Source organism: Pseudopodoces humilis, chromosome 16, assembly GCF_049639895.1.
Source record: "Pseudopodoces humilis isolate 2021_Gansu_Grassland_sample_001 chromosome 16, ASM4963989v1, whole genome shotgun sequence".
Taxonomy (NCBI): Eukaryota; Metazoa; Chordata; class Aves; order Passeriformes; family Paridae; genus Pseudopodoces; species Pseudopodoces humilis.
The window spans coordinates 14,821,210-14,839,435 of record NC_142215.1 but is presented as its reverse complement, the minus strand read 5'-3'; the positions used below and the strand labels follow the sequence as shown (position 1 = coordinate 14,839,435).

At 38.5% G+C, this 18,226-nt stretch overlaps 1 protein-coding gene across 9 annotated transcripts in view; it reads right to left on the bottom strand.

The window, feature by feature from the left end:
• Positions 1-354: 354 nt before the first annotated feature.
• The window catches only part of TJP1 (tight junction protein 1), a 159,291-nt gene continuing 141,419 nt past the window's right edge, over positions 355-18,226 (bottom strand). For 5 of the 9 annotated variants that reach the window (XM_088062906.1, XM_014251226.2, XM_014251227.2 and 2 more), the window contains 10 exons: positions 17,866-18,219; positions 17,201-17,452; positions 15,552-16,451; positions 15,126-15,220; positions 14,401-14,625; positions 8,328-8,503; positions 7,143-7,584; positions 5,678-5,895; positions 5,238-5,381; positions 355-1,954 (listed from right to left, as the gene is read on the bottom strand). In XM_088062906.1, the coding sequence (XP_087919032.1) occupies positions 1,860-1,954; positions 5,238-5,381; positions 5,678-5,895; positions 7,143-7,584; positions 8,328-8,503; positions 14,401-14,625; positions 15,126-15,220; positions 15,552-16,451; positions 17,201-17,452; positions 17,866-18,219 (2,901 nt within the window). In that variant the 3' untranslated portion in view covers positions 355-1,859. The remainder of the gene's footprint in view (positions 1,955-5,237; positions 5,382-5,677; positions 5,896-7,142; positions 7,585-8,327; positions 8,504-14,400; positions 14,626-15,125; positions 15,221-15,551; positions 16,452-17,200; positions 17,453-17,865; positions 18,220-18,226) is intronic. The other 4 variants (XM_088062907.1, XM_088062908.1, XM_088062911.1 and 1 more) reach the window with 4 other exon arrangements.

Here is an 18,226-nt window from a genome sequence, read left to right as displayed (position 1 = left end):
TAAGAATAACTTTAAAATAGTAGAGCTATGCTATGTGTACATCTACATGCTAGAACACTACCAAGGATTTTGGAAGATTAGGTGTCACAGGTAAACTAGCATAGCGTAATGAGCCAAGAGGGAAGTCTACCACTCCTACTCTTGTACTGAGAAATTCCAATGGATCCACACTGGAGTTCATCATTTCAGAAGCCCTGCTGTACACAGCTCCAACTGACTCCACACAATGGAGTTCTGGCTACACGTATGAACATATGGCAGATCCAGATCTCTACTTACATAGAAAAAATAAAATCAGAATTGTGTTATGTACACATAAATGCATTTCAGAAACAATAAGATACTACAATCATCTTTATTATTTTAAAAACAGTTTTATTCTGTATATTTAGAAACGTGTAATTTTAATAACTGCAGAGAAAAAAAATCAGCCACACCTGAATAGCTAATAACTCATTAACAGAATGCAGTGGTATATTATCTAAACAGTAGTAGTGCCATTGTGCCGTAATAAATTGTCTATTAGTAAAAAAATACATTTCAGGGCACATAGTACAGCATCCTTATGACAAATTACAGTAGGGATACTTTTCAAGAATTTAATCAAAGTAGAGAATTCCGAGTTATATTCTTTAAATGCAGCACTTTAAAAGGTAACAACTTTGTGCATTTTTAAAAAATGTCCTCGTTCGTATATTGTAGAAATGCTGCTTTATTGCTGCAGATGTCAAAGTTCAAGGCTCAAAAGGTATGAGAATACAAAGATATCCTTAAGAAACTTTGTTTGTTTTTATATATATTTATATATATAAAAAGGTAAAGCTTATAAAAGTTAATTTACAAACCAAAAACAAAAGTGGTATGCACGCATTATATACAAGCGGTCTATAACATCTATAAATTTTCAAATGCATAGCAGAAAACATACCATCATTTTCTTCTGGTTCTCTTCTGGCTGATGAACACAAACAATGCTCGTTCTTGAAACCAAACTCACAATTTTTTGTTGTTGTTCCCCACCCCCCCCCAGTCTCTCATGATATAATAATATCTAAGTAAGCACAAAAGCCATACAAACTTAATACAGAGAACTATGAGAGCTAAGACTATTAAAAACATGAGGGTAAGGCATCCCTGCTGGTTAATAGGTCTGTAATAATGTGGTTAATTTACAAATCCACAGAGGCATCTGAACCATAGTCATCCCACATGCTTTTCCCCCTCCCCCTTGTTCTCAGGACAATGTTTCCAGATACAGCAAGTAGATGTGTTTGCATTACCTCCCAGCAGAGGAAAACATCTGAACTGTGCTACCCTAAGCTGACTGCCATTTCATTGGACATGTACACCAAAAGTAATTTAAAAAACAGAGACCAAAAGGTAGTCTTGTGAGTTAAAAACACACAGTCACAAAAACGCAGGCCAAAATCTGTGTTTTCAACACTGAAGTATGAAATAAAGTTAGTTCCTCTGTGTATAGTTTCATTGGTACTTTCAGATAACGGCAAAATACTAGTCATTTAACAGAAAAAAAACCAAAAACAAAACCCCCCAAAAAACAAATGAACAAAAAAACCCAAAAACAAAACAAAAAAAACCAACCCAACACAAGAACAACCAAACCAAAGCATACAGGACCTGCAAAACCCTTGTTCCCCCATACACTCCCTGCTTGTGGCATGTATTGTGACCATGGTTCAAAGAATGTACTTGCTAATTCATTGTTAGTTAAAGCAAGATGCTTAAACACTAAGATCCATTATCACTTATAGAACAGTTAATACTTGATAGAGTGTTTCAGTTTATATGTAAGGTCCATCTCAGTTTCATATTATTTACTCAGTCAGCTAACTTAATATTTAGAAGTGGTCAATTAGGACTGAGACACAGTTTGCTCCAACAAGATAGTTTGGATCCCCAGGAAGAGACTTGTTCTGCCAGGTTTTGGGGTCACCTGTGGGAGGAAAACACAATGCTGGTGTTTAGTATCTGCTGTCACACAGTGTACATCTTGAAACAACCAAGCTTTTGGACAGGAGCTTTTAAGTTCTGAAGCTACACCTCTTTTGTTTTTTTTTTTTTTTGCTTTTTCTTTGTTGCTGTTTTGTTTGATGGTTTAAAAAACCCTGCAGTTTGCATGTTATTAATAAAAAAATACCCCTTCATTTTAATATAACACAGGATAGGTCAGTTATTCAAAACAGATGCTGTGGCACTCAGGAACTGGTAAATATAACTCATACTACTCTACAGCACCAACATAGCGCTTCCCATTTGAGACTTGTTAACAGTGAATCAGGTGGTCACTGGCTCCTTCCTAAACTGCCATTGACCAAAAAAAAAAAAAAAAAAAAATTTAGAAGCTAATGTGGGTAAGATGCATTTGAAGTGTCTTGGAACAGTTCTGAGCACAGATGAGGCAAATCAGAAGTCATGTTGTAACTAAGCACTATGACACATTGGTAGTTTTATTTTCTATGATGAAAATAATTGTAGACAGGATTGTAGTCATTTTGCAGCTACATCCAGTATATGTGTTTAAAAGCCTGAAATACTAAAAGGTATTCCAGTTAACTGGTACATAAAAATCTTTACAACAAATCTTATCTACTCATGGTCAAAGGTTCTGGGTAGCAATCTGTTACAACAGAATGTCATCAGCTGCTGTCTCACCAGATCAAAGGTTTAATTCCCTCTGCACAGTCAATTGTCTCTTAAGTGGAGACAGTATTCTTCATTTACACACCTAAAATCACTACCAAGTGTTGCCACTACACAAAAGGTGTGATCATCCCACTATGGTAGAAAGTGAAAAATGCACTGAAGTTCTCCTAAGTCTTTCAGATAAATGACATTAAATAGCTTTGCCAAATAAGTCTGCCTTGAGGAGAAACGGGTAACAAGATAAAGAATCCAGTCACACACCTGAGCAAACATCTGACACCTCAGTATTAAGTGAGAATGATACAAATTCCATGTAGTTTTCTTGAACTCATGAAAACAAAATGAAGTACACAATGCACTGAGAGATGGCAACATCTAACGTAGCGACAAAGAATAGAAGTGGCTGGTGTATAGTCAAAGAAAACAAACATTTACTGCAAGCAGCTGAGACTGCTTATTTCCGTCAAAAACCTCAATAATGCTGGAGAATTTTTTCCTTTTACAGATTCAGGAAATTCCATTCCAAACTCATATGACCAAATGTATTAAAAGAGTAGAACAAAACTGTAAGACGGTCGGGTCCTAGTCTTGCACATGAGACAGGCAGACTTGTTTCCAACCTTTCCTTCTAAATACATTGTAAAGATACAGGATGTTTTTCCCATATTTTCCCATACAACTGCTTTGAAAAGGAAAATAAAGATATCACTCAGTATTTTTTACGTTCTAATCAGTATGGCCATAAAAGGCAACTTTTTTTCCCAGTCAGCTTTAATACCAGAATCAGTTAAGCTTTTGCAGGGGTTGAAGAGTAAAATACCAATGTATGAGGCTTAAATGTGGCAGAAAAGATGTTAGTAAGTGCAAATGAATGTCACTTTTAGGACAGAACATGGATACATTGAGAAAAGATGAGGTAGAGCAGACGACTGAAGAGAGAAAAACCCCAGAATTGTATAAATTGTTATAATAAAGCCACCCCAAGAATCAGAGTCCCATAACCAACTAATTTAGAAAGAGAGAAAACAATAATTTATTTAAGACACAGTATGGTCTACTTACATATCATAAGACAGAATTGCCTAATTTTTAAGTTTGTCTCAAAAGAGCAATGTTATGATATACATCCCATTTCAGATTAACAGAATGTGGTGTTATATTTACAGTACAGAAAGTGTTAGGGTTTAAATATACACGCTCTTGCTTTCACCCACACATGCGCGCACACACACATCCCACTTTGGAAAGGGAGGAAAATGTCTCAGTAACTTCAGTTATTGTTTAGATCATTTGAGTCCTCTCCCTTCACTTCAAGTAAGTTCATGAACAGGTGCTATTAGTTACAAAGGAAGTGCTGTGTTGGTTTTGTACATAGTTGTCGTATCTTTTGGGACCCTATAGTTTCTGAGCCCGTGTTTTAACACTGCCATGTATACACACATTGTTAAATAGATGCATGCAACACATGCATAGAATAGCTTATAAAAAACAACTAAAAATTATTGCCATTAATACCTCTAGATTATTGATTCCCCATGAAGGGGATTGATGCTTTAATTTTTCAAAGCATCAGTGCTTTGGTGTTGACAGTGATAGATACATTGGTGAGAGAAGATATGCATACATGGTGGCTTAAATGCTGTATACAGAAATACATTTTTCACTCAGTACTCAGATCACATGTGCACATTAATGGCTTGAATCTTTCACCATAAATTTTGAAAGTAGCTGAATAAAACCTTAAGACTTTTTCCCCAGATGTGCAAACATTCCTTTTTAAATCTCTGTAACCTCACAGCCGTTTCATGAAATTGCTTGAAACTTGCCCAGAATTCTCAATTAGGCTCCTTGCTGACAATTTCAGCCAATACATTCTCTCCCTCATCCCAGAAAGCCACAGTGAGGTAAAAATGAACAGGTAAATAAAATTGCAACCTAGTTGCAACTTTTACTATCAACCAGAGACTTCTGGATAAAGGCAGTAGAGGAGAGATAGGTAGGAGCAAGCAAGAAAAGTCTTTTGGAAAAACCAGCTACATTAGAATAAATTGTAAATGCTTTTACTGAACACTATAGTTTTCTTAAATGACCCAATTGTTAGCATCAACTTGCACACATGGAAACAGTTAACAAGCGTTAAATCATGATTTATGAGCATGCAGATTGTTAAGATTTGCCAGAGTCCTATATGGTTAATTAAGCAACAGACAAACACCAGTTATGTTACAAAGGCCAATCAGAGGTACATATTCATTTCCTCTCAGTTTTAGTGCGACTATCATTTCAAGTGTATTCAGCTGTAGCAGTCCTCAAGAAAGAAGACAGAATAGAAAAATACGGTAATATTTAATAGACTAGAGATATTACTCTTTTTCTGCTATCATGGTTCTAGCTATGAATTTGCACCATGAGTAAATGTAAGAAAGACATTTGTAATGAAAGTGAAATGGAAGAGTTTGACACAAATACAATGATTGAGTTTTTATATTACACAGCATCACCTTTAGCCAAAATATCTTAAATTATACGATAGCACCCAAAAGCCCCAAAAGGACAGAGGGAGGACAGCATACCCGACGAGGAATCGGAGGATTTTAGAGCAAAAGACCAACCATCAGGGGTCATAGACGCACAGTGTGGCAGGCGCAGCTCCACTGGCTTCAGGAATTTTAGTCCATGAGGCCCACACATTACCAAGGGGCTAAGAAGTGTTTCACCTAGAGTTAAGAGAAGGAAAAAAATCTGACTTTTTGTGACATACATTCAAAGTATTACACAATTACACTGCAGAACTACTCAGTAACTCAATTTAGAGAAAAATACAAATGTTTAGACCTCTCAGTAAAGAAAAGCACAAGAGTGTTTCTCACTCAAGTGACTTTTCAGTAGAACACACTACAATCTCAAAATGAAAACTACTGGAGCATATCAAGGTTACTTTCATATTCTGTTTTGTTCTTGATAGAAAATAATTGTATTAAGTAGCAGAACAGTGTACAGTTCCAGCTGTTACCTTTCTCTTTATCCAAAGGTGGAAGTATACTGTTGTCTCTGCAGACTTTGAAATATATTTCTTGCTCTATTCCCTCTGGAATGGCTCCTTGTGGTATAATAATACTAACTCCAGTCTCTATGGAGCTCAATACACCACCATTGCTGTTAAATACACCTCTTGCTGTGGCTACAACAGTGTGTCCATCTTCCTCCTCCTCATCCTCAAGTGCTGTAGGGCTGAAAAGACAGAAAGCCTAGCAGTTTTATCAGTATTTCCTCCTGAAACTCTGTGGCAAAAAGCCCAACTCCACCCAAAAAGAACCCCAAAACAAAGAAAGAAACCCCCCCCAAAAAACAAAACAACACAACAAAAAAAAACCCCACCAACTCTCACCAACTGAAAGCATTCAGCAAGTAGTTAAAGCAAGAATTCAGACCACTTGAATCTTGTTTCCAACTGCCTGCTTCTGGCATTATACAGAAAAACCTTACCCCAGCTACACATTCAGCTTCATAAAAGTGAATGCAATGGAAAGTTTATTTTTTGTCCCAAAACTCCATTCTGACTCTTTTACCAGAAGAATTACTAATTCTTATTCAAGTGATAGTGAACCTTTTTACATACATATATATGGAAAACAAAGCTTGCAAGAAAAAAAAATTACACACATTTTTCCAGGGTGCCAGGCTATAACTAAAAAGAAACTTGTAACTTCAAGATACCTTGATGAAGTTTTCAGAACAGTTTCAAAAGAATTTCACTCAAAGAGCCAGTAACTCCAAAATGTAGCAGTCTACAGAACTACCTAGCATAAAACATTTCTCAGGTGCTTAAGAACATATAAGACAAACAGCAAAATTTTAAGTCTTAAGGTTCACGCATTATTATTATGTTGAAATAAAATATCACTAAAACACCGTTCTGCAAAAGCAAATAGCTTAAGATTGTAACAGTATCTGTTACTCTTGACGTAGATCTTACACGTTAAAGCATATCGTGCAAGCATGAGCTGCAAATAAGCAGCTGCTGGTTTGTCTCACAGTAAAGAGCACCAATATGAAACTGCAAAAGTTACTTTCTCTTTTCACAAGTATTTTTAAAGTATCCCTTATTCACATGTCCCACGAGGCCTCTCTAAGCACAAAACGAATACAATTTGCTGCAATAGCTATATTTAGAAATTAATTCCATCTTCTGGAAAGAATTGTGAGGACAAATTATTACTATCTACCAAAAAATTTATAATTTAGTATGAGAAATAGGAAGTAAAGCCATGCCACTTCCTAGTAACAGAATGCAAGACAGTACAGGCACATCAAACACATTTTAAGTATCTATCCTTTGGCAGAATTTAGAATAATAGCAACAATCTTTCAACTATAATACCTACAGAAATTGGAAGAAGAATTAAAAAAAAGCTTTATTTTTCATTTTCAGATGACCTGTAGATGTACAAGTGGAAAGGGAAGCAGCAGCAGCTTACCTTACAGGAATGGCTTTAGGCACAGCATTAACGTTATTTGGTTGATATTTAGGCTTGTCGACCTGTACAGCATAGGTGTCTGTTCCACTCTCAAAGTCAGGAGGCTGCGATGAGCTGTGTGCTTTCAAAATTGGTTGAGGAGAATTTGAAGATTTTGATGGCAACTCTGGTTTATGCTGAGCTTCATTTGGCAAGAGGTTGTGGTTGAATTTCGGACTTTCAAACTTGCGCTCAAAGGGCCGTGCAGCACTGGTGTAAGGTTTGGTTGAGAAGCGGTTGTAGGAAGGAGTGACTGTTTTCTGAATCTGCTCAGTTCCATTAACAGGGCCTTTGTCAGGGAAGCTTTTCTGAGGGTAAAAAGTGGACTGCACAGTGTCCTCTCTAGAGGATCTGAAAATTGCTGACTTGTTCTGAGGTGGAGGAGGATCAGACACAGAGTTAACTGCAATGAAAATGAAAATACCCAAACTTGTCAGAAACCACCAAAAATGTCTGGTCACGCACATTGAGGCACGTGAACACATTTTAGTCAATTCTTAATCATCAGTATAAAATATATACAGCTTCAGCTTAGCTCTCTTAGATCATCTCTCCTTTTACTGCATTTTGCAGTAATTTTGCAATTTTGTAATCCCAATTTTGCAATTGAGAGATTGCCCATAAGATATGGGCAAGTTATCTAACACTTCATTATAAATGTTAGAGACAATGGTATGACCTTTCAATGAAAAGGTTAGACTAATTTATATCATGATCAAACCTCCAGAAAAGCAGTACTGAAATACCATTGTGTAGCTGAACAAACCAGAAAATTAACTGAACTGGGTAATCCCCTCAATGTGCAAGTGAAAACAACTTTTTCTTTTGTTTTTAGAAGCCTACAGCTATTACTCATGTCAGAAGAATTCTGGTCCAAAGCACAGAGAGTTTTACTTCATCTTTGGCAAGACAAGCGCGACAGTTACAGGTATTACTAATACCTGGAAGCTACCTGGTTTCAGAGAGAATTACAAAATAATTTCATAAAATTCAATCTCACTACAATAAAAACTATTTTCAATACTAATTATTCCACATTTCAGTTAGAGAACAACATAGTTACCCATGTAGATGTGCTGAAGCCACCCCATAAGCACCTGACAAGCAATAGCTGTTCTCACAAAGGTCAGCTTTGTAACTGCTCACCTTCAGAAAGTGCAGGCTTGTGGTGTGCTGGGAGAGACAGGACAGGACTGTTAATTGACTGTGGTTGTGTGTACTGGACTGAAGGAGCAGGAGGAGGAGTTGTAACTTGAGGGATTGGCTCATAGCGTTTTTCACCAACAGGTCTATCCAGTGATTCAGTATCAGTTGGTTTCCCCCTGTTGAAACAGAATTGAAAAACAAACATTTGACTGTTTGGTTACCTCACAGCTCCTGCATTCACTGCTATTTTTTGTCTTCTATGATCACCTGATTTCCATCTCTTCCTATAAACATCAAAACATTATTTTCTTGAATAGCCTGTCTCAAGTATAAAAACATTTATTGATAAGCACAAGAGATTCAGACAACATTGACCTTTAGAAGATTAGTAACACAAACCAAGGCAAACAAAAGGCAGATGACATTTCAGGTGTATTTGCATAACTGCCTATTAATTTTATTAATTTTTCAACTTCATTTGGAGTAATTTCAATAAAAGAACGTTCTCTAATTTCATGGGTCTTGTAAAAAAAAAGTAAACCCACTTTTTTAGGTTTTTTTTTGAAAAGCATAATTAGCCAAAAGGACAATGGATTCTAGTATAACTTCTTTAAATACACCTAGTATTTGAACAATGCCATCTTAATTAGAAATGTAATCAGCTTAAGCTTCACTAGCTTTATGTGCATAGTATGTGTAACTTTAAAATTCTTATTTTCAAAGCATTTTTCTTATGCTAGAAATATTTATCCACAGGTTTACTTCAGAAAATGATTGATTTCACAAACACCTTTGTAATTTTGGACCGCAATAGTACTTATTGCACTTCCAGAATTTGTGTGTTTCAAATTTTAAGTGCACATAATGCCTGTGATGAAATGTAACAGTGAGAGGACACCTGAAAACATCCTCACATCAACAACAGTCTTACCACTTGATGTTCCTTTTCAAGTAGTCATAGCTAGTGTAAGAGCCAAGAAATCTAGGTGATGGCAAAGCAAACAGCAATAGAAGAATGAAAGAAAATAGTCATTCTATCTTGAGCATATTATTTCTTCACGCTTTTTTATGTTAGTCCTAGCAGCTGTCATATGACAAGGTTGTTGAAACAGAGACACTATTCACAGAGATATTTCTGACAAAACCTTTACCATACGCATGTTTACAATGATCACATACTATATTCAATATGAGATTGGGTCAGTGAATTAGAAGGTAGTCAAGATCTTGTATTGGCAGGTATTAAAAGTAAGAATGAGATTACACTGAGCCATTTGTTACAATCTGTACAAACAAAATTATTCAATACATTGAAAGAAATGAACAACCTCTCAACATAATCCACTTTGAAACAACTTCTTCAGTCATAACACTGACAGACTGACAGTAGGGTTGTACTGTACTGCAGATCATGTACGGAGGGTACATTCACAGCAACTGTTTCTCCAGCACTATCAGCTCATCCAGTAGAGAGCCCACACCATAAAATGTTTCTGGTTGTGTGCAACAATATCTAAAAGGACATCTTAGATCTGTTTCCAAATACTAGGAGAGACAGAACCGTAAGTATACTGATGACTTCCCTAGATTTTTAACTTACCTTGCTTACATGTAGCAAGAAAATACATGTACATGAAGACAGCTTTCCCTCATTCCTTCACTTTCTATATGGTCACAAATATTTAACAAGCAACAATTCTAGACACCAACCATCTTGGCACTTTAGAGGAGTAAGTATGCTATGAAACTATAAAAAGGCTGGAAACTTTTGAAAGTCTGCTTGATCATCACATGAATGAGAAGATCAGTGATCTAAACAGCATTTATATAAACATACCTCTAAAACCAGAGTTGTAAAAAAGAGATTATTTTAGATCTATCTCAAAGCTTCCATTCCCACTGATTTTATCTAAAGCCATTTATCCAGCAACAGGAGTCATTGCTGCATGCCCACTCCCTGTTGCCTTTTCTCCAGGTGGGTTAATAGCTGCTCTCTCAGGAAAGTGCCCACCTGAAATCATTGCTTCCCAGAGGGAGACAGCAACCAGGGGAGGGCAGCCCTGCAAAAGCCCACAGAAAAAGCCCAACACACTCCACACTGATCAGAAGTGCATATCAGTGTCCCAGGGGACAGACAAATGGGGAAGGGTAGTACACCTTTTGATGAAGGGAGGAGAACCAAAGTTGTGTTTAGTATGAAGCACATTCTGTCACAGGCTCCTGACCAAGTGTCAGACATTATCCCATCCCCACTGCTCAGAACCTGTATGCAGCCAAAGTGATCCCTTACAGCTCCTAAGGGTATAATCAAAATTTCCCAAATTATAGATAGGCTGCTTTCTAACCTATCCCCCACTTCACCCTCATTACAAATTTACTACTTTAATTTGAAAGGGAGCAGAAATAAACCCCTAGAATGAACCAGTGGGACCCAGGTTATAAGCCTACGGGTGCAACAGCAACTGCTTTGCTGGTGCTCAATAGACTCCAGCTAACAGACACTCAGGAGTCTGGATGCTGCTCCTCACTGCCTCCCCAGCTGAGGCTGCAGCTGCTTGTGTGAGCACTCTTAACCCTGCTCAGAACAGACATTCACAAAGTTACCTGACTCTGCAGCATGTCAAGCAGCTAAAGCAGGTAACTCCATTGATCCAAGCAGCAACAAATCCACTACTCTCAGCCATGGGGATATCTGCCTCAAATTGCTTCAACTAGATCCACTGAAACACACCCATTTACAGGTTCTACTATTTTCTCACAGCAAGAGAAACTACCCCTTATTCTCCAGTTCCTGACAACTGTAACATGAAGATGTGGCATTATCCCTACAAAGCAGCTTTAGCAATGGCATGAATTTCTTAAATTATGAAAATAAACCCCAAACAAAATAAAACAGTAAAATAATTTGTAGTAGGAAAAATATGGATTGTCACCATCTTTACTCAGTGGCAAAGAACTTTACATAATTTGATGTTTCACATTAATATTTAACATTAAGAAAGTTGTAGCTATTGCTCATGAATAAATAAAATCTGTCCTCTGTACCCAGAATACATTATATGGATTATTCAGAAGAAAGAGATTGCATAATCAACAGTTCCTGTATAATCCAAATTTAGTCCTGTTTATTTTTAGAAGAGTTATTCACAGAATAGCAATTACCATATAAATTCACTGGGAAAAAAGATTAATACTGAGCAAGTAACAGGAACAACATGGAAGCTGGTTAAAGGAAAGTCCTAAACATGAACGCTTTCTCAAGATAGCAGTGGGTTTGTTTCCACACAAGGACACTGCAGTGTACTAGAGGCAGTACTGTCCAACTGAGCAGCATTCTTGTTTATCTCTTTCCACTTACATTAATATTTTAGTATTTGTCTATTTGCACTGGACTACCCTGGGTAAATTTTCTTTCCCATGTCTGGCCTTTCCTGTTAAGGGTTACATTCTTTCACAAAGCAAAAACACAACACATGTTTGTCCCACATGATACATGAAATTGTCAGCCTTAAAACCAGTATTATCTTACTCCTCTGTGGCAGTAAGAGGTCACCTTCCCATACATACAAGCCCTGAAGTTATACACTAACTCATGATCAAAACAAAACCACAAGCGAGCAGCCAAAGAATACAAGTGACACTGCATACAGAAGCAGTAGGTAGAAATATAGAAGAACCTCTCACAACCATGAGCTGTCCTGCACCAAAAATTCAGTGGTTGTGTTTGTCTCTCATGCATTCCACCATGACAACACTGAAGAATAACAAATGTATAATGAAAGCTTTTGACACTCTCCACCTGAAAAATTTTACAGTCCTCACAATTACTTGATGAATGCTCACAACACTTCTCCCAAAGCGTGACTTCCATTTTCAATGGCAACACCAAAATGGATCATCTGTGGGTAACACTGGGTTTTTTATGTGAGAGTGGAATTTTGAAAATTACTGCTATGAGGCCAGTCAGGACAGCTTTCTTAGGTCTGTGCCTATGATGCCCAGAGAGCAGAACAGCTAAGCTCTCATCTTTCCACCAGAAGACACTGGGCAAATGAAAAGGAAGGATAAGAAGCATCCTTGCCTGAGAATTGGGACTGGTTACAGACACCAAATATACACATCATTAGGGGGGAAAAAAGTGAAACCTTTAAAACCTATCAAGCTTTTTGGAGCATTCCAACATTCTCAGGTCACAAAGACAGTGGAAGATCACAGACAATGACCAAACAAATAATAACTGGATTCCCAAGTCCCAGCTCAAATCCTTTAAGACAAGCACTGGAACATGGTGTATCAAGTACATGGAAGATACCTTGCACATACACTCAACATTATAAAACTACAGCTATCATTCTAAAGATCTCATTTACATTAAGGCTGCCATATTTTCAGCTTGACCTGAATAGTCCATGTTTCAAGCAGGAATACAACCAAAGCCCTCAAAACCACCCAGTTTTCAGGCTGCATGCAGCAAGCCAAGGTGGCTTTCCACAGTAACATCTACAAACATCTTGTTATTTCAAAATAAAACTTGTTGTTTCAAAAAAAAAATAATTTAAAAACAAATTTAAAGGTTTAATTAACTGTGGAGAGTATTCAAAGTTTGAATACTATCCTCCAAAATAGCCAGCTCTTTACCTGAGCAAAATCTGTGTATGATCTTTCACACAATTTCTGTATAGAAATGTTCCAATTCAAGGAAACAAAACAATACAGGAAACAGATGTTTCCATCAACAGATTAAATTCTGGCCTCAGCAATATTCCCTAAAGGCTCAGTTTCCTAATGTCAAACATGGCTAACATGCACAAGAACAAATGCATTCAGAACTGGAATAAATCAAAACCTTTGTTTTGAAGGATGCGTAAGCACTACTACTAGACTAAGAAAATGCTTTATTATGTCCTGCTTATGATAATAAACAGAACACAATCAATAATCTTGATGAGGGGATTGAGAGCACTCCCCCAGTAAGTTCACAGGTGACTCCAAATTAAGGAGCGTTGATTTGCTGGAGGGTAGGAAAGCTCTGCAGAGGGGTCTGGACAGGCTGGATCAGTGGCTGAGGCCAACTGTGTGAGGTTCAGCACTGGGTCCTGCCCTTGGCTCACACCAACCCCTGCACTGCCACAGGCTGGGGCAGAGGGGCTGGAAAGCTGCAAAAGGCCCTGGGGGTGCTGGTCAACAGCAGCTGAACATGAGCCAGGTGTGCCCAGGTAGCAAAGAAGGCCAAAGGCACCTGGCCTGGACCAGCCGTGGTGTGTCCAGCTGGATCCATGCAGTGACCATCCCCCTGTGCTGGCCACTGCTGAGGCCACACCTTGAGTGCTGTGTCCAGCTCTGGGCCTCTCACAGCAAGGAGGACATTGAGCAGGTCCAGAAAAGGGCAACAGGGCTGGGGAAGGGTCTGGAGAGCACAAATCATGTGAGTTGCAGCTGAGGGAGCTTGGGGAGCTCAGCCTGGAGGAGGCTCAGGACAGACATTATCAGTCTACAGCTCACTAAAAGAAGATCATAGCCAGGTAGGATTCAGCCTCTTCTCCCAGGTAAGAAGTGACAGGACAAGAGGAAGTGACCTCAAATTGTGCTGGAGGAGTTTAGGTCAGATATTGGGAAATATTTCTTCACTGAAAGGGCTATCAGACATTGAAACAGGCTGCCCAGGGAAGTCGTGGAGTCGCCCTGGAGGTGAAGAGATGTGTGGATGTGGCACTTAGGGACTGACACAAGTTGTAGGCCTTGGCAGTGCTAGATTATGGTTGGACTTGATCTTAGTGGTCTCTTCCAACCTAAACAATTCTATGATTGTATGCTAGTTAAGCAATAAGTAAAAGTAACATGTTGAAGGTCCTGATACCTGCAAAAGTGATTAATTTACCAAAATTAGAAGTTATAGAGGTATGTGTTTTTAAAGTAAGGCTACACCTAAACAGAAACTCGGGACTTCATGAATACCAAATTTCATTTCAGTACCACAAGTCCCTGACTTCATTGAACACAGGCAGAATTTCAGTTTTAGTCTTAGATGCACCCCCCCTTTTTCAAATTTAAAAACCAAAGAACCCAAACTTACTTAGAATAATTGCTGAAATTCAGCTGATTCTGTGAATGTATTGGTTTGGTGGGCTCAGAATGATGGCTGGCAGCAACCTGCGCCGATGGCTTATTTTCAAAACTCCTGCGATCGAAGTAGGAGAGCTGCTTCCGGTAATACTCCTCATCTTCCTCAGGATCATAATGATTGGAACGCACAATATCTTCAGGTGGCTTCACTTGAGGTCTCTGTGGTTCTGGGGCCCTAACCAAGAAGAATAATATACAGTTGCCTTGCCCAGTTGAACCAGCGTAAATGCCCAAATTACAATTCTATTTTTTAACCTAGCTAGTAATGAAGCAATGAATATGTAATTCTTTTAATTGCATACCTTGCCTTTTTACCTATATTGGAAGGAAATTAGAAGTTCTGGCATACCATAAGGAAAGAAAATCCTTATTTCCCTTATATCTTACCTTTTCCCTTTTGTTTTGCTTTCTAATTAGCTCAATTAAAGATAGAAGATAGTAGAACAGAGATACAATGATTTCTCAGCATTTTTGAGGAAGAAACTAAGTATCTTTCCCCCACCTCCCAGCAGTCACACCCATGAGAACTGACTTCATGCCCGGCTTTACTATTGATACACAAACCATACTGACATACACTGACTCCTCTGCAGTTTCCAATTTGAAGCACTAAGATATGTTTTTAAATATTCTAAACTCATATTGAAAACTAAATTTTATCAGTTGTGCATCTACCTGTAGGTTGTTTTCTCATGCTCATACTGGCTTTGAGTAGTTGGTTTTGGACCACTCACACTTGTGAGTGCAGGCTTAGGTGCTAGTTCTGGAGGCTGTAAAGAAAAACACAGCATATTCTCTTAAATTCTAACATTTAGAAAGATAAAGCACTTTATGATTAAGAAAACTAAGAACTTCCCTTTCTCCAAAAGAAAAAACAACTACTAGCAAAAGAAGAATCAGAGGAGTTTCCAGTATAGCAAGACCCCTGGCAGTGTTTTCACAAGAAGTGTTCAGGTTCTGCTTTTAAAACATACCCCATTTAGGTTGTTAAAAGGCAATATTTCACAAGCAGTAAAGCTTTGTTTCTGAGACAATATTTTACTTCTTGCAGTGCAGTCTCATTAGCAAAAAAGCAGGAACTAAAAAACTTAAATGACTTACCTTGACAGCTGATGTATCACTTGTATCCTTCATTTTTTCTAAAGATGGGGATCTTCTCCTTTCAAATATCTTAACCCTACTTCGCACAGACTGTGGTTTCATGGCTGGATCTTCTTCTTCCTCAGCTAGGGATGGTGGTGTAGGCAGTGGTTTACTGTTAGAAGGCAAAACTTCTGGTTTGGTTTGTGATGAAGGGGGAGGAGGAAGAGAAACACCTGAAGTGCTATGAGAAGGCTCATACTGTCCAGCTTTAGCACTATAAGCTTGAGGAGGTCCTTGTTCATAGCCTCTTATGTGTGGATCAAAGTACTGCTTGGGTTCAGGAGACCGAGATATGGCTGACTGGTATGGCTGAGCTTCTGGTTTGTATCGACCGTGGGTGTCGTATCCAACCGTGTGTTGATCCTCGTATCGCACTTGTGGCAAGCTGAAGTTTTTGGGTGCATGCTCGTAGCGAGGTCTGCTGTCGTAGCTCATTGCAGGGGGCTCTTCAAAACGAGGTTGTGCTGGGTAATAGCTGCGCTCTGTGCTCTCTTCTAGATTTTGTCTGGAATCGAGATCCCTAGGAGGCTGGTTTTCATAAGCTGTTCTTGTTTGGTTATAGGGCTGCTTGTCCTCATAATATGTCCAGTGATCCTCATAGGGAGGCACACGGTCATCATAATGTAGGCGAGGGTCATAACCACGAGAAAATTGATCTACATAGTTTGTAGAGTCATACCTATATGTTGACTGTTCATAATCCCTACTCGGTTGTTTTTCTGCATATTGAGCCTGGGATTCATAGATCAGATTTGGGTCTCTTTCCTGTCTCTGTACTGGGTGATTAATTGCTGGCTGTTTTAAGACATAGCTTTGTCTGGATGCTTCTTCATTAATGTATGGATCCTTCCGGTACACCTGTTAGAGAGAGAGACTTCTCAGCTAAAATGAAGAGTAACTTCAGCTGCAGTTGAAAGGTAGTATTTGAAACAAACAAGTTTTAAATATTTGCTTTAATTTTGTTTAAAAGCAGAGTAATTTGATGCAGATGGTTTGCAACCAGAGGAAGCTGAACTTGGTGATTCAAGAGATACCTTTTAGTCATATTTTTAAGAAGCCTAGATTAGAAGAGTAGATTAAAGAGAAAGACCAAGGTAATAGCCTCATGTCTGGGGTTTGGTGGTCAGAGAGGTGCACACACTGTTTTTCAGAATGTGGAAAGAGTGGAAGTGAAATATATAAATACACTAGGATAGTTCTAGCATTGCTGAAGAAGTATATAAAGTCACTCAACAAATAGTACTCAACCTCACGATCAACGATATGGCACGATTTAAATTTTAGGGAAAAAAGATTTTTGTCGAGGCCTCATTAACAGGAGAACGTTGACAGTCTAAGGAAGTCACATGTAAAGTAAAATCAAAACACAGAATGCAGCCTTTTTTAAAAAGTCAGGTGTTTGAGAAGTGAAAAGGACAGAGTTTGAAGCCATGCACACAAAACATTAAATGATGCTTAGCAATTCAGATGAACTGGTTTTTGTAACCTGCATGATTCTCTTAGATGAACAAAAAATTAGAAGGAATTCTTCAAATAAGGGCAAAACAAAGATCATATGCTAGCTTGATGTATAGCAGGAAATCAGCACAACAATGTGGCACAGGTACCTTTGCTGGATCTATATGCGGCGGTAAGGATGATGGCTCTTGGTCTCTTAGTACTACATGAGCTCCCTCAGTACTCGGTGCTCTTAAGGGGCCCGCTTGTGGTTGGTAAGAGTTGTAAGGAGCAGCAGTAGGCTCCTCCAGTCTGACATTACTTAGGTTTACATTAGCATTTACTGCAGAGGCTGATGAGGTTGCAGGGTTTGATTCAGGCGACGGGGAAAGGTAAGGGACTGCAGGTGAGGCTTCTGCTTTCTGTGAAGTGTTTAAAATATTTTAAATATACTGCTATTGAATCAATGTATGACTTTTTGATTTATATTAAAATAATTTAAGTGATGCTCTGACCAATGCAGCTAGATGTAGAATGAAATGTACTGATAGTATCATGCACTAGCACTTCCAGAAATTCATTAGGTTGAGGATTATAAAAGCAAAACATTTAATCAAAGTAGAATGGTACTTCAATCCCCCTCCTGTCAATGAGTCACTAAAACAGGCAGGGCAAGGTGATTCTCCAATTCACTGTAAAGTACTGTTGCTGCTGACAGATTCTTGTATGCATACACAACACTGGTAAGCAGAATATAAATGGACATTTCTTATTCAAGAGAACTTGCAACCTAAAGTCAGTGTACAGTGGTCAGTGTATAAAATGACTTTCTTACCGGCTGAGTAGTAGTTGCTTTAAATCCTGAAGAGTCTATTCTGAGATTTGGCTGTGGCTGAGCTTGAGATGCATAAGGAGGGTAAGTCTGCGTCTCATGATGCATTCCAGAAGAATCCTCTCTAACAGGTTCAGAGGAGCGTGTAATAGCAGATTCAGGAGGAGTCCCAACCTCATCATTCAGAGTTTCATCCAGTTCTTGATCAGTGTAAGCACCCCCTTCTGTGTCCGTGTCTTCATAGTCAGATGTGTGTCTGCTGTCTGTGCTGTACATGGAATACTCACTGCCGGGAGCGGAGAGGTAAGAAAGGCGGTCATCGTGTAAATCAAGATCATCACTTGTAGCACCATCTGCCTGTGGC